Source organism: Spermophilus citellus (assembly GCF_964194105.1).
Source record: "Spermophilus citellus genome assembly, chromosome: 11".
Taxonomy (NCBI): domain Eukaryota; kingdom Metazoa; phylum Chordata; class Mammalia; order Rodentia; family Sciuridae; genus Spermophilus; species Spermophilus citellus.
In genome coordinates, this window is record NC_138192.1 from 71,961,783 (window position 1) to 71,977,969 (window position 16,187).

General features: G+C 38.9%; 1 protein-coding gene across 3 annotated transcripts in view; it reads right to left on the bottom strand.

The window, feature by feature from the left end:
• Positions 1 to 1,688: 1,688 nt before the first annotated feature.
• The window catches only part of STK39 (serine/threonine kinase 39), a 264,560-nt gene continuing 250,061 nt past the window's right edge, over positions 1,689 to 16,187 (bottom strand). For all 3 annotated transcript variants that reach the window (XM_081261265.1, XM_081261264.1, XM_081261266.1), the window contains 2 exons: positions 11,845 to 11,909; positions 1,689 to 3,227 (listed from right to left, as the gene is read on the bottom strand). In XM_081261265.1, the coding sequence (XP_081117391.1) occupies positions 3,153 to 3,227; positions 11,845 to 11,909 (140 nt within the window). In that variant the 3' untranslated portion in view covers positions 1,689 to 3,152. The remainder of the gene's footprint in view (positions 3,228 to 11,844; positions 11,910 to 16,187) is intronic.

Sequence of the window (16,187 nt, forward strand, 5' to 3'; positions counted from 1 at the left end):
AGCCAGACTGCGGCACTTGGTTACTGTGAATGCTGCTGCAAAGGAACACAAAGGTGCAGATGCCTCTTTGAGATACTGATTTCATTTCTTTTGGATACATACCTAGAAGTGGAAACCCTGGATCGTATGAGTTCTATTTTTTTTTTTTTTTGAGGAACCTCAACAGTATATTCCACAGTGGCTATACCAATTCACATCTCCAACATGTATAAGGACTCCCTTTTCTCCACATCTTCACCAACACTTATCTTGTCTTTGATGACAGTCATCTTAACAGGTGTGAGGTGACCTCTCATTGTGGTTTTGTTTGAGTTTCCAGATTCCCTTCTCATTTTGTTGGTTGTTTGCTCTGAGGAAGCTTGTTGGTTTGATGCAATAAAACTTGTTTTTGCTTTGGTTTACTGTATTTTTGGCATCACATGAAAAAAAATTCCAAGATCAAAGGCAAAGAGATTTTTTCCCCTTTTCCTCTAGGCATTTTATACTTCCATGTCTTAGATTTTGTCTTTAATCCATGTTGAGTTGACTTTTGTATATGGTGTAAGGCTCCAATTTCATTCTTTTTCCTGTGGATGTCCAGTTTTTCAATATTAGTTGTTGAAGAGATCATCCTTTTTCCCATTGGGCATGTTTAGCACTCTTGTCAAAGATCAGTTGACTGTGAATGTGTGGGGGTTTACTTCTGGGATCTCCGCCCTGTCCATTGGTCTATATGTCAGTTTCTATGTCAGCACCATGTTGCTTCCATTACAAAAGCCTTGTAGCATATTTCGAAGTGAGGAAATACGATACTGCCAGCGCTCTCCTTGCTCAGAATTGCTTTGTTTTTCCAGAATCTTCTGTGGTCCCATAGAAATTTTTGGAATTTTTATAGGGATTGCACTGTATCTGTAGATCACTTTGCATAGCTGAGTACTAAGTTAGTATGGTGTTAGGAAGCTGCGCTTCAAACCTATATATTCTAGCAACTATGCAGGTCCTCATTGTGAATTTGTGTGTTCAAACATAATTCTTGCATTCATTGATTAGCCAATTCTTATTATTCCTTAGTCTTACATTATCTGTGTTTCAAAATCTTTATCCTATTATATGAATGTATGCAAGCCATGTCAAATGTCATTAGGAAGGACATAGGAATATGGGTATAAATGCAGATATTAAATGATATTTATTACCAAGTTGCAAAGTTCTCCAGTTATTCATGTGCATTTCCCTGAGTAGAAGGTGAGGGTCTTGTCTTACTCTGTTTTCATTCATGAGTTATACACAAGACTGTTAAGAGCATGCTCTTGATGACAGGAAACCAGGACCTTGGGAGTCCAGCTCTGCAACCAGCTCTGGGAAAGGCCTTGGACAAGCCATTTAACCACTCTCTACTTCAACATACCTAGCACTTAAATGAATGAGGCATTCAAAAGGAATGATTCTCTATTGTTCCCTGAAGCCCTGTGTTTTTAATTCAAAAACAATATGTCTACACAGAGTGTAGATGTTTGCCTTTCATTCTCTCCTCAAGCCAATTCAAGTTTCTTGTCAAATCAATCCTCTGTGACTGGATGCATGCCCTATTCTTCCTCTAGGGCACTTCTCACTAGGTAATTCTTACTATGTATTTTATGGAAGTGCTAAATATCATTACAGCAAAATGCAGATAATATCTAAAGGAAGAAAGAAAAGATGTGACACAGTTTCATTGTGCAATACACTTTTATTTTCCTTTTACCTTTGCAGTCATCTTTGAGTAATCGTTGTGTAAACAATAGAATGGAATGAAATTACATTAAATTGTATGCAAATGGCTCTAGAACACCTTAACAATTATGACAAGGCAATTATAAATAACTTTTTGTCCTTAGTAATATATATTTGCTTTTTAAAGTACATTAAAGAGCTGCCGTATCTAGGGTTAGCTAGGAAAGAGCCACAGTGCCATCCTGGGAGCCCACCTCCCTGAAAGTTTAGACTCCAATTGTGAAAATCCTAAGGTGTACTAGTTCCAGAATATATAGTCAAGCAGAAGGCTACTTGGGTTGAAAGTATTTATTCTTGAAACTTAACAGCATTTTACCTTTTAGTCATTGCACAAAACCCTTTCTATTATTTTCACTCCATCTAGGTATTCTGCAGAATTTCAAGTAAAACTCAGATTCTGATATTTTCAAGTTTATCACCTTTAGAATAACAAATCCTATCTCTTAAGGAGAGCCAAATCAGAGATGGGTTTACAGTTAGCAACCTAACAGAATGGCAACATTTTTTTTTTATAACATTCTAAACGTTCCAATTAAGCAGATCTTACATATGCCACCTTATGTAGAGGAAATTTTAGATCTGAGACTATTCCAGAGGAAAGCAGCCTCAGGCACATTCTTCATGTGAAATTATGCAAGGCACCTCCCTCTCCCAAGAGACAATCAGATTGTGGATTGGTTTTTAGGCAAACAAGCCAAAAGAATAAGCATCCAAGTTCCTAATTCAGTCATTTCAAAAATTAGAATTTATAAATACTCCAAAGATAGACCTGAAACTTTTTGTTTAAATAACAAGAGATTAACTGCAAGAAGCATATAATCAAAAAACTTTTTTTTTCTTATAGCTAAGGTGTGTAATGCATAAATATATGAAAAATAAAATTCACAGTCAGTTTTAAAACTAGAATTCAAGTTTGGCTAATAAATCTTAATTTTATAAGTATATTAATTTCTAAGTACAACATAAAAGAGGCAGTATTGTCAGATGTACAATTGAAGTGTTATAACAGAAATAACAACAATGAAAGGAGAAATAGGCTTTTGATAGAAAATTCCTTTTGTTGCCAGTAAATAGGACCACCTGAGTGTATTTCAGATTCTTTTCATTTAAGGGCTATCCGAATTGAATGCTAAGAATATTCAATAGCTTTTGGAAAAATCAGCAACAGTCAGGCAGCTGTAGCATTTGCTTGTTCTCATACAGTGGATTGCTAGAGAATAAAGCAGAACTCGGAGTGTTGTAAGTTTTAAAAAATTATTTTTTATCCCATTTCATTGAAGCCAGCCTCTTCACAATCTTCTGATTTTGCTGGGACTGGGAGTGAGGGGGTGGGAGGAAATGGACAGGAAGTGGGTGTGGGGGGGGCCACGACAGATCAGGGTGACAGCAAGGGACATACATCAGCTCACACTCAGTTGAGCAAACCCAATCAGCTTCACTTCATCAGGAATCTCCGACCCATCACAGCCAGAAGCCTGGAAAAGGGAAACAAAAAAACAAAACCTTCAATGCTGGTTTGTCATTGTTGTGGGTATTTAAAAACTTGATAATGCGATGGCAGATCCAAACAAAGGCATGATTTGTAATGGGACCAAGTGTCCGGTCTTTTCCAGGAGAGATCCCCAAGAGTCACCCTCTAGACTTTTACTGTCAGGAATTTGGTCATCATGCTATCAAGTACAGAGCAGAGGTGCCACCCACACCCTGGCCTTGCAGCTCTGAACTGCCAAGGAAACATGACTGCCAAAGGATGCACTTGAGATTTCTCAATAACTAAAGAGTTGATCTAAAGATACTTTCTAATTAGATCCTCTTTGTAATAATAAACACAACAATGTCTAACTATGCAGAAGAGATTGAATAGGTCACTCAAGTAATTTTGTTATTTTACTCCCATTACTTCCACTATAAATCTTGGATGGGAGGGAGGGAAGGAGAGAGGGAAGAAAGGAGGGAGTCACCCAGTATTGGATGGCTCATTATTGACAACTGCTATTTAATGAATAAATAATGAGAGTAAGTTTTACAGGGAAAACTACTTGCTATAGTTAGGGTGTTGAATGTACCTTAAAGGTCCATGTGTTAAAGACTTGGTCCCCAGGGAGGTGCTATTAGGCAGTGGTGGAACCTTTAAGAGGTGGGGCCTAGTGGGAGGTTGTTAGGTCTTTAAGGGAATGCCCTTCAAGGGAATAGAGGGATACTGGGCCCTTATTCTCTTTGTTTCCTGTCCGTGAGGTGAGTGATTTTGCTCTGCTATGTGCTCCTGCCATGATGTACAGCCTCTCCATAGGTGCAAAGTAACAGGGCCAACAAATCATGGATTAGAACCTCCAAACCTGTGAGTCAAAATAACCTTTTTTCTTTATAAGTAAGTTATCTTTCCTGTTACAGTAACAGCAAGCTGACTATTATACTAGAGTGCTTTCCCATTACAATTTTTGTTTGCCATATTTTAGGACATATTAATTGCCTTAAACTGAAGAAAATTATAGAGTGTCAAAGTCTATTATTTTTCTTACTTCAAAGTCAGAAGGAATTTGAAATAAGCCAATGCCCTGCAAACTGCTCACTGCTTCTAACATTTGAATTATTTTTATTTCCTCTGTCACCCACTCTTCCCTCTCTTTTACACACACACACTGACACACAACTGCTCTCAGATCATCATTCTAAGCTGCCTCTTCATGCTATAGTGCATAGATTCAGAATTAAACATTATATAAATACCACAAGTAAAGAGAAAAAAGTTGATGAGTGACTGGGAATGGATGATTAATCACCAAGGGACTATACAATCCTTTTCTGGGCCTAATTCCTGCTAATTTATTGTCAGAGTGATTTGTTTTGCAAGGAAAAGGGCCCTTTCCAATCACCACAATTAAGCTGCTTTTGTATGTGGTTTGGGATATTTAAATAAATAGAACATAAAACCAGCCTTCATCAGATCTAGCATTTTCCATTAAATAAGCAGCCAACTAGAACATACTTTAAATATTTTTTTTTAATCTAAGTAACTGACTTTAAAGTAACATTCAGTGTAAGTTGTTAATGTTTATGCAAGAAAATTAGGTGCCTAACAGGTAGGAATATTAGAATTTGGAGAAAAGCATCCAAACTGTGCCTGTCCAGTGAGATCTCCAGTTTCACTTGACAGATAAGGTCTCCATGAGGTACAGGGGCAATAAGATCAGAAGGGCTCCTTCATGTCTCACAAGCAGGCATTTCAACAGAGACACTTCCTGGTGGTGTCAGCCACAATGATCCCTAGTGGAACCTTCACCTGCTCTCTCATCCTGCTGCCACTGTTTCTCCAACTACCCGCCAAGCCCTCTCTTCTGTCCTGTATGGCTCCTGCTAACATCACCTATTCAACCCTCTGCCTGTGGCAGAGACAATCTGTGGGATGAGAAGGTGAGCAACAAACCTCTAAGGACAAACCCCTGCCACTGCTGATGAAAAAAGGTCAGGTCACTGGCAAGTGTACAGTCTGTCAAAAGTTTCAAAGCTACGTCAGAGATTTGGCAATGTGGATATCATGAGGACAAAATGATGATGAGTAAAAATGAAAGATCCAATAGTAGTTAATCTTAAGAGAAACCAAAGATTTCATATTTGAAATCCTCTCCTGTGGCGAGCAGTGGAAGTGGGACTTGGGAGTGACAGTAGGTCCATCCCATGGGCAATCTTCCCAGAGGGCCCATTCCACCCTGGGTTACTGGGGCCTAGTAGCTCCAATGACATGCCAGTCTCCTGGACAGGCCATGTAAGTTTGCTTGCTTCAAAGCACTCGTTCTGCCCTCCTGTAACCATTGCTGGGCCCAAGTCTCTTTCAGACTCCAACACAAAGAAGGGCAACATGCAAATAGTCCTGACACTTGGACACAAGGGACCAAAGACCCTCTGCGAACCAGTCAAACTTTTGGATCTCAGGATGTCCTTCTACTCTTAAAAATTAAGGAGGATACCAATAAACTTGTGGTTATGTGGGATGTTATTTATTCCACTTAGAAATTAAAACAGAAAATGTTAAAATATTGTGAAATTATTAAAATTTTGTTTAAGATATTTAAAAAATAATATAATCATATTAACACCAAAACATGTTTATGTGAATTACATTTCTTGTACTATCTTAGAAATTAAATAATTAAAAAAATACTTACCAAATTCATTAAATGTAACAAAAATAAACTCACTTCATGTTAACATAAAGTCTTTATGAAAAATGATCATATTCCCCCCCACCAACAACAAAACAGCAATACCACCAACAAAAAAACCTTGGGAAGGTTGACATTGCTTTCTATATTGCAAACTTTTTAGTGTCTTACTTAATAGAAGATACCAGCCTTACAGAAATATGTAGTTAGAACAGTGAAGGGTGTTTAATGTTTTTTCTGAACAGCTGTGGATATCTCTTGGCTACTACACCAAAACTTTCTAAAGGTTAGTTGCAACGTGGAATCTGAAACCATAGCATTGAACTTTTCATCTTCTGTTCCATTAAAATCCATTGGTCTCCCTTGCCCTTTAAATGGATCTTTTACCTGCGCATGAATTTTAAGCTTCACTGCATTCTGCAGATCTTCCAAATGTTGACATTTTTCATGATACGATATGAAAGTTTCATTATACAATGTCAACAAATCATATTCATTAATATTACTCATCGCTAATCTCTTCAGAAAATTCTTTTAGGAACTAGGGGGATGTCAAGCAGATACATGTTTTCCAAAATTATGTTTTTGCTTGAAAGCTCAAATTTATTATTGGCAATAGATACTGTCAGGTTCTTTAAGGGTCAACCTTACTTTGTTCATTTTGAAAAACAAAATATGTTTGCCAAATACCTGAGCATGAATAATAACAGATTGTCAGTTATTCTTCCAAGGAAAAAGGTGTTTTATGAAAAACAAAAACAAAACCAAAATCAAAACAACAAAAGCTAGCTGAGCTCACAACCAATCAATCTCACAAGGGCTTTTTCTAGACACTGTCAATGTAATTCGATATACTAAATAAGTATTCCCATTTCATCACACAGAATATTAAAAACACGCATCCTCAAGTTGAGAGTTAATAAAAACAAAAAACACTTGGTGCCTCATTAGGAAAATTCCTAAGTGAAAATGACTTCAGTTTTTTTTCAGTGAATGAGTGAGTAAGCAAGCAATGGCCATAGTACAGTTTGATGTCACTGCTTGGATTTGTGCTGACATTGTCAGTTTTACCCACTGTGGCTTTTACACCAGTATCAACACAGTAGGAAAGGCAAGTAACATCTTAGTAGTATTATGAAAAAGGTTTTGACCTCCAGAATCCCTTGGAAGGGTCTAAGGGAACCTCAGAAGCTAGAGACCCAGCTTTGTGAACCTTGGCTTCAGAAGTGAAGAGTTCAGACTGCTGTGCCACCCCAAAATATGCCCTCTGGCATATTGACTGTTTTAAATTAATGATTCTTTAAAAACAACAACAGCAGGAGCAGCTAGTACATTCTGACCTTCCTAAAACAGGAGCTGGAACTCCCACGTGGAAGGTTTCTGCCTGCACCTGGTAGAAGATTCTCTGATCTAGAGGTAGGGAGTCAAAGCCAAGAGCAACCTGCACAAACCTTGTTAAACTAACCCTTATGCTCCTAGTCACTTGTCCATGATTAACTACCTCCCTCCAAGCCCTCTTACCTTGTAACAATTTCACAGTTTATTGTTCTTCGTCCAATTGCATATATAAAGTTCAACTCTAATGGCTTCCTTTGGGTCTTCATCTCCTTATGAAAGTTCCCAAAACTTATGTTAAACTTTTCTTTTTTTTGAGATGGGGTTTCATATGCTGCCCAGGCTGGTCTAGAACTCCTGGACTCAAGTGATCCTCCTACCTCAGCCTCCTGAGTAGCTGTAACTACAGATGTGTACTACCATACCCAGCTTATATTAAATAAATTTGAGTGCTTTCCTCTTAATTGTCAATTTAATTCTTAGGACTAGTCAAGAAACCCTTAGAGGGTAGAAGTAAAATTTTGCTTCCCCTACAAAAAAAAAAAAAAAAAAAAAAAAAAAAAGTACCCTATCAGGTACTTAGTGTGACAGCATATGACATCATGCATGTCATCATTCAAGTATTTACTATGATTTCAAAAAATTCCTTCTCACTCCTTCTCCAAGCCAATGGTGTGGTCTGTGCCCTGCAAACTTGCTGTGGTTGCTTAGTACCAATCTGAAGGATACCCCCATCCCAGATGTGTACACACTTCGGAACAGATGAATTTAAAAACTGGCCCATGCTTGTGTCTACCCCGCTGGCTATTACTGAACGGGTCTAGGGTGTGGTCTGAGAATTAAAATTTTTTGAGCTCCCCAGGTAATTCCAAGGTGCCACTGAGCAGAGAACCACTGCTGTACTTCCGTGCATCCCAAAGCATAAAGCTCCCTTTCACAAAGCCTCAGTTCTAGAACTCCAGTCTGCATCGGAATCAGATCCTTGTGCTCAGCCCCCAGCATTCCCACTCCTTGGGTCCTGGACAGGGCCTGAGCATTTGCATCTTTATCAAGTTTCCATTTTCCAAATTTCCATGTTAAGCTGTCTCTGCCCGTCTGGGAGCCACCCTTGCAGAGCCACTGTTATAGACTTAAGAGTAGGGGGCACAGGGCACAGGGCTGCCTCATGGACCTACCTGAACTGGCAGTTTCCCTTAAGATCACTGTCACATCTTTCTCTCCTTTCAGTAAGGGGAGAAAGTTCAAACTCCTAGGTGGTTTTACTCCATTTTGGTCTCAACTTTACCTGCACTTTGGGAACTACTGATTCAGTCATTCAGCCTCTAAGTACACATGAGCACCTCTAGAAATACGTCTTTTAGTCATCAATTGCTAAAATGCTCATGAAATCTCAAACTGCAAGGCATATAATGTTATCAGTTTTCAGCAACTAAAATCTATGAAGCTCTTGTAAACGTGCACCCATTGGGTGGTAATTACACATATTTCAATTGGTATTCTTTTAAGGGCAAATCAAATATAGTTTTTTTTTTCATATTTTCACCAATACAATTTCAAGATTTTCACATTGAAAAGCAGCAAGTTTCACATACATTACAAAACTACAAGGTATGAAATTAAAAAATAAAAATATCTATAAAAACCTGTCATAAGGCTGGTGCAGTGATATGTCAAAACTCAAAGCTCACACCAAGCTGAAATGCCCTCCATGCCTTCACTTTTAACTTTCCTTAAAAGTGAAGAAAGAATCTGATCCTCCAGCCCCTGGCCATACCAACAAAGGAAAGCCTATGTTTTATCTTATCTGTCAACTAAGAAAGAGCCTAATGATCTAATTGGGCAGGAAAAAGGAAAAGAATGCACTTCTTTATATAACCAATATCCTTGCCTCTTTGGGCTATTGTTATTCTTATATAAGCAGAAATATCACATAAGGACAAACACCTTCCCAAACCTGAACCAAGTGGTGGTGAGAGGAGATGATGGTGATTGAGCCATCTCCAAATGGAAGGCTTCTCTGACTAGGCTAAACACTGGAACCGTCAAGAAGTGACGTCAAAATATCAGGCGACCTGATATAGGACCAGGGCATTAGTGATTTTATTTTTTAAAGCACCCCCATGGTCCTGAGTGAAGCCCTAGTGTGGTGAGGTTAAAAAAAAAAACAAAAAAAAACAGTATCAAGATATTGCTGTTCTTCAGAAGATTTTCAGGCCCCTGTCGTTCTCCTTTAGAAAGCAATGAAACCTCTGAGATTAAAATCATGATAAACAGCTGAGAGATAAAAGGATCATGTGCAGCAGTGGCGGCAGCTTACAAGGAAAAGTGCTGCTGAACTACTTTGATCTTTTATTCTTCAATAAAATAACCAAATTGATGAATGAAGGCAAATGCATTTGAATCTCTGCAGTTTCATCAGCATGTGAGTGGCCTACAGAAGATCAGGCCAAAAATCAGTTCAAATTAGCTCTGTCAAGTGGATTTCAACCTGGCCGGCTGCTGATAACAACAAAGAAACCCTCTCAGGCTCTAACAAGAGCTGGATAGAGAGTGAAGTGACAGAAGTAGAAGGTCACTCTTGAGTTTGGTTTTATTTAACACATTTAACTATCTTTGGGGGGGGAAAGCTATCCATTTCCATTTAACAAGAGCATCATACAATGACACTGTCAGGCTGCAAGGGGACCGAACACATGTATGGACTTGTTTCTAGGACTGTGCCGGGCTAGGCAGTATTACTCAATCTTTAAGGACAAAGAGACCCAGTTCCAGCCGATGTCAATGTGTCCAGTCATCTGAAGGTGGATCCACAAAGAAACAGAACTGTGAACCATGAGGCTGGGGGACCTGTCTCTAGGGGTAAATAGTGGTTGAGAGCATGAACTCTGAGGTTAGACTGGAGTTGAATTTGCAGCTTCTATGTTATAATCCTAGTCACCTTCACCCCACTGAACCTTGGGCTCCCAAGATGCAAAGGGACCTACAAACAGAGACAAAGCACAGCAGGGGATCTGAAGGTAGATCTGATCAGGGCGGCTTTGAAGCATGTTCAGGAGTGTGGGTTTGAGAAGAGAAGAGCTGTTAACATCTCTGGAACTTATTTAGAATAGAACTTATTTAGAACTGCAGAAAGATTTTTCTGGTTACAGTTGCAGACAGTACACAGGGCTGGGCACTGGCCAAGTGTCAGCAGAGACCAGTTTCTGCAGGTGAGAGTGTCTTGCTAAGGTGCTGGAAATGGAGATGATGAGAAGCAGAGAGAATGGAGAGAGAATCTAGGAAACTTATAAACTGATTGGAGAAGGAGATGAGGGAGAGTGATACATTATTCTTCCAGTTTACCTAAAGACAGTACATCAGCCAGTGTGAAACCTTCAAATGCTTATCTTTGTCTACATATCCCAAATCAGGAAAACGTTCTAGAGATGGTATAAAAAGTGAATAAAGGGACATTTATATGACAGGTAAATTAGAAACACAGTAGAAGTGAGAGTATGGTCCCAAACTAGAAGATGGATTTTACAATTTGTTAATCTAGCACTCTGTCTAAACAAAATGTTCTTTTATTATCAAAAGAAAAAAGAATGTCTTCAGATATGCTCTTGCTGTGAAAAATCTTTTGTGTTTTTCTTTTATCACACAGTCTAGTTATCTGAAATTAGACGAGAAGCAAGACCCAGAAAGTTAATTAGCACTAGGCTCACATTTACTATAACTAATCATTTAGCATTTTTGGCCACACACATTTTCCATTTAATTTTCACAAGAGACATAAAAGACAGCTCATCAATATATGTTGTGAACAGCAAAGTGCTGGTGATCCAAATCCTAAATTGCTTGTGGCATTCTGACTGGCTCTTGATAAGATTAATTCATAATTTTAAAATGAGCCACTTATTTGGCCTTCATGTACTGTTTGCTAACACTTTCAGGAAACAAGTCACTTTTGAATATCTGGTCTTCTCTTCACTTCTAGCCATGACCATCGTCTTTTCTTATCACAATGACCCCAGGATTCTGTAGCTCCATGGCCTTATAGACTTTAAGTTTAAAATCTGCTAGTGCATAAAAATTGTTGGAATATCTGCTCTCTACAAAAACCTGTACTGTGATTTGAAAGGTGAGTGTAAAAGGTGATGTCTTTATTCACCAGCCTTCGGTGAGCTGTTCTGCAATCACTTCCAATTACCTAAACCATTTCTACAACAATCAGCCTCTATTTTTAAAAGTTGGAACCACTTGGCTTTCACCTCAGAAAGCTTTAGTAAAGAGTATTGCTTTGAATTGATTTTAATTTTGTCTGTATGGTCAAGTTGCCACACAAACTGAAAGCCAACTGGAACATGCAGGTTTAAAGATTCCTAAATGGCCACTCTTTAGTCCAAGATGTGATGGTGGAAGAATGAGGCTATTCATGGCAGAGGAAATATCTACTCATGATCAGAAAATGTTCCCAAATGCTGCAGAGGAATGATGATGAAAGCAAACATGGACCCAAAACAACAAAATTATAGAATAGGTTATTAAACTGTATTATTACTTATTGATGTCAACAATATGACAAAATATTATCCTTTTACTATAACTTCCCACTTACCAACTTAAATGTCAATGTTTTTAAAGCTTTGGGATCATCTACGATCTTCTGTAAGTTAGCAGCCACTGTAAGACACAAAACATGGAGGAAAAGAGTTCAGATTATTTCTAATAACACTGTATTTTCACATCAGTAATTCAGAAAATTTGACTAATGATGCAATAAACGGTAAAATCATTTCTTTCACAGACATTACAAAGTCCGTATAAATGACCAAATTACTCTCATACAGATATATCATTTCAGCAATCTTGTATCTGTGTGCATCTGAATTAATCACTATATGTCAACCCCACATTTCATATAATAAAATTTGAAATTACCTTCCTAATGGAAAGTAGAAATGATAGCAGCCCTCAGAGTCTCAACCATTTGGTTTTTCTAAACACTCATTACTAAGAGAACTTATTAGCCAGGAGAGGGCAGTACAAAAACAAAGAGGAAAGGAACTGCAAAAAAACTTTCTCAGGAAATGACAGGTCAGCACATTGAACTCCTGGCCTATAAATCTACTCAATTCTGTGCACCCATTTTTGTCAGAGCAACAAAATGCCGTGGACAACCTCTACCACTCAGGCGTATGTTTTCATGCTTTCAGAGCACAGTGATCTGTCAAAACAATGAAGTGCCACCTTGAACAAGACCCAAGTCAGCTGAACAGTGTCAAGTGCTGTCAGCCAGGAGCTCAGTACTGAAGATCTTTTCTCTGTGTCAGCGGGAATCATCAGAGACCTGTCCTGCTCTCTATGGTGATGGGGTCCATCTGATACCTCACTAGACACATCAGTTTTTCCTGGTTACTCCTCTAATTTAGGGCACTCTTTACAAGCAGAATTATCAAAAAGTAATAATGGTGGCAATTTAAAACTCTGCTCTTTCCATAACCAAACTTCAAGGATAATCTATCGAAGAGTCAGGTTAAGGCTACTGCTCAGGGAAGCTACGACTGGAAAAATCAGGGGAGTAGGTCCTGGTTATCATTTGTACTTGTCATGAGAAAAATCATCTGCTGCTTTAGCAACTGGGTATCTAAAAAGTTCTCCGAATTTTTTTTTTTTTTGATATAAGAAATTTTAAGAGAAAAGAATATTCAGAAATATTTTGAAGAGAGACTCAAATAGAAAGTTTATAAGTAGAGAGAAGGAGGAAATCTGTGCAAATTTTATTTTTCTCTGAGACTGACAGAAAACACCCTAAGTACAGGGATTTTCTGCAGATTAGTTTATTTCATTTAATTCATCGGCTGGCTGCAGAGGAGGAAAAAAATGAAAATTATATATTCAATATGGCCTATTTCTCTTTATAAACCATAATTACAGGCATCCTTTTATCTTCATTTGTTGCCCTCTTGGTAATTCCATTCTGAGCAATCTGCAGGGCTACACTTTCACCAATACCGCCCACCTCCCCACCCCCCATCATTTTCTTTTTTCTTTTGCCCAGACAAGCTTGCGCGCGCGCGCACACACACACACACACACACACACACACACACACACACATCAGGTATATGCTAGGCCACCTACCCCAGAAAAGTTATCACCACTAAGCTTCTTTTGGCATTTAAACAGTTCCCTGAACACATTTTAAATGCTAAAATCTTCCGGTACTTCATGTAGGAAATACTGGCTCCTGAAGTAAAAAGTTCTTTTCTAAAATCCTGTCCGCCAAGGCCAGTGTGAGTGATGTCAGGCATTCTGACTGTGTGCAAACCACAGTAAGTGAACACATGACCCATTTTATTAAAACATAAAAGTGTTCTGACAGTTCCTCTAATTTGGGTTGGTTCTGCAAATAGCCACAAAATCTTCATAAGAATTTCAGTCCTTTCATTAGAGTCTCTTGGCTAATGTGGATGATTTGTTGCCTAGTTCTGGGTTGTCTATTTCCAGGCTGTTCTTTAATGTTTAGCCCAAAACAGAGTTGAGTCCTACGCTAATTCACAATCCTTTCTGTAGTGCACACGCGTGTGTATCAAGGCCAATTTCCAAGGAATGGCTAAGCAAGTTGGAGACCGGAAGGCACAACTGAGCTGATAGCATCTAAAACAATCATCCTGGGATCCAGGCTCCCCAATTGTGAGTCCCACACCTCTAGGACATTAGAAATTCAAATTCTGTCTTCAGCTCAGAGCAAAAATAGCAAAACTGGCCACTTACCTGATTACTTATCCCAGCTGCTAGGCTTATTTTCAATTTAGTTGATTCTAATTTGTTGTAAAGTGCTATAAAACACCTTCATTTAACTGACATCACATAAAATTCAGGGTGATGCTAATTTCTCTTCCAGTAGCAATGCTCATTAAAAAGATGGGTGTCACTGTTTTCTCCCTTCTCCTCACTGTGCACCTGGATTTCAAAAATAAAAATGCTCCTTACCTGGAACGTGAGCTGAGAAGGAAGGGCTGGGTAGGCCTGGCTGTGATTTGAGGGCTTTGGGTGGCTGTGTGAACACTGAGGTTGGTGCTTTGAGGGATACTCGTTTCCAAAAACCAAGGGCTTCAGACACCTGTTTACTCAGAGGCCATCAACTCATTGCCAAACCCTTGCTGCTTTCCAAAATAAAACTCACTGCCCTGGTTTCTGGTGCAGACTCTTATCTTCTTCGAGTTTGCCCTTCTCCTCCTCCTTCCCAGACCACTGACTTCAGAACTTCAGGCCCAAGTGACAGAGGACAATGCTGTCTTCTCATTTGGGAAAATGTGGACAAAAAAAAAAAAAAAAAAATACACTGAAGGCCCAGGGACCGAGGCTTTACAGCCCCATTTGCTGTTTTTGTTTCCTTGTATCACATAGTAGGACTGAATACCTGTCAGGGATCAAGTTCTTATTTGATTTTTTTTTACATGCTGCCTGAGGTATGATAGGTATTAGACTTTATCAAACTGTGATAGTATCATTAACAGCCACATGGATTAAACACTGATGTTCAATCCCTCCCTGGATCTAAACAGAGAAGGAAAAAAAGTTTGTCCTGAGGTGATCTATCAATGGCCATGCAGTGTAGCCCAGATTTCCTTGGACAAGTAAGTTGGGTATTTAGACACTGTTCTCTTCACAAATTCCTAGTACTATTCAAATGCTCCACATTTTGACAGCTAGAAAAGTAACAGTTACTGAATGACTATATATAGCCTGTGATTGTATTCTAGTAATTGGTCAAAAGACATACTTTTCTCACCAGATACCAGCTTAATTCACAACAATCCATAGATTAGTAATGGTCTAGAGGCAGTGAGTTAATTCAATTGATTCAAGCTAGTTCCAAACAAAAGCTGTAGGGAAAAGATGACCAATGGATACTGAGTCTGAGGTACTAAGAATGGTAAGAAATTCTAGGATAAGGTGAAAGAATGGTCTGGGAGACCCACCAAAGTGATGACTTCAAAATACTGTTTCATCCAAAGAGACACCCTAAACATTTGCTCTGAACATCACATTGATGCAGAAAAGGCAGCATGAAATGACAAAGGAAGATGGAGACAACCCAAGTTCTAGGATAGGAGAAAACAAGATGAGATGAAGGGTGTTTCTCAGGGGTACTGTTGTAACACCAATGTAAAATTATTACATTTCACTTTGAGATAAAATTAAGAGATTGGCCCCATTATTCTCCCTAAATGCCCAGGCTCCTATCTTCACAAGAGGCAGTGAGGTGTGCATCACTGCACAGTGTGTAAGAACCTGAACTCCAAAGGAGTTTGAATCCTGCCTCGTACCAAGGGCTGTGTAACGTTCCCCCAACTGGGGCAGGTTTGCCTCACCTCTTTGTGCATGAGTGCCTCTGTGAAATGTAGATATTAATGGTGCCTATCTGATAAGGTTGTCTTGGGATTAATTAGATTAATGCACATAAGGTGCTTAGAATAGAGCTCTGTATGTTGCAAGTGATTAAGGAACACGTGCTCATGATCTCTGCCCTGGGCACTGCAATCCCGAAACTGTTCTCCTTGTCTCGGCCTCAGGGCCTCATAACCCTCTTGCTCACACTTGTCAGTTACTTGGAGAATTTTGGTCATGAATTAGAACGTGCTGCTTCCTTAGGGATTACTGTTTAAACTCCAGATAACATCCAAATCTTCACTGTGGTCTGGCCTCAAGGTACCTGTCTAGTGTTGTTGTTGTTGTTTGTTTTCTGTTTTTGCCATCCCCTACCCCAATTCTTTCCAGAAAGAATAACTCCACACTCCTCCAGGTCTCTACCACCAGTCTTATCAATGTGTGCTGAAATCACTGGTACCAATCTGATTTCCTTGTCTGATTCAAATCTTTTGATTCAAATCCAGAATAAATGTATATGAAGACAAATTTTAGAAAGAAATGTATCTTCATGTACAGAAAATG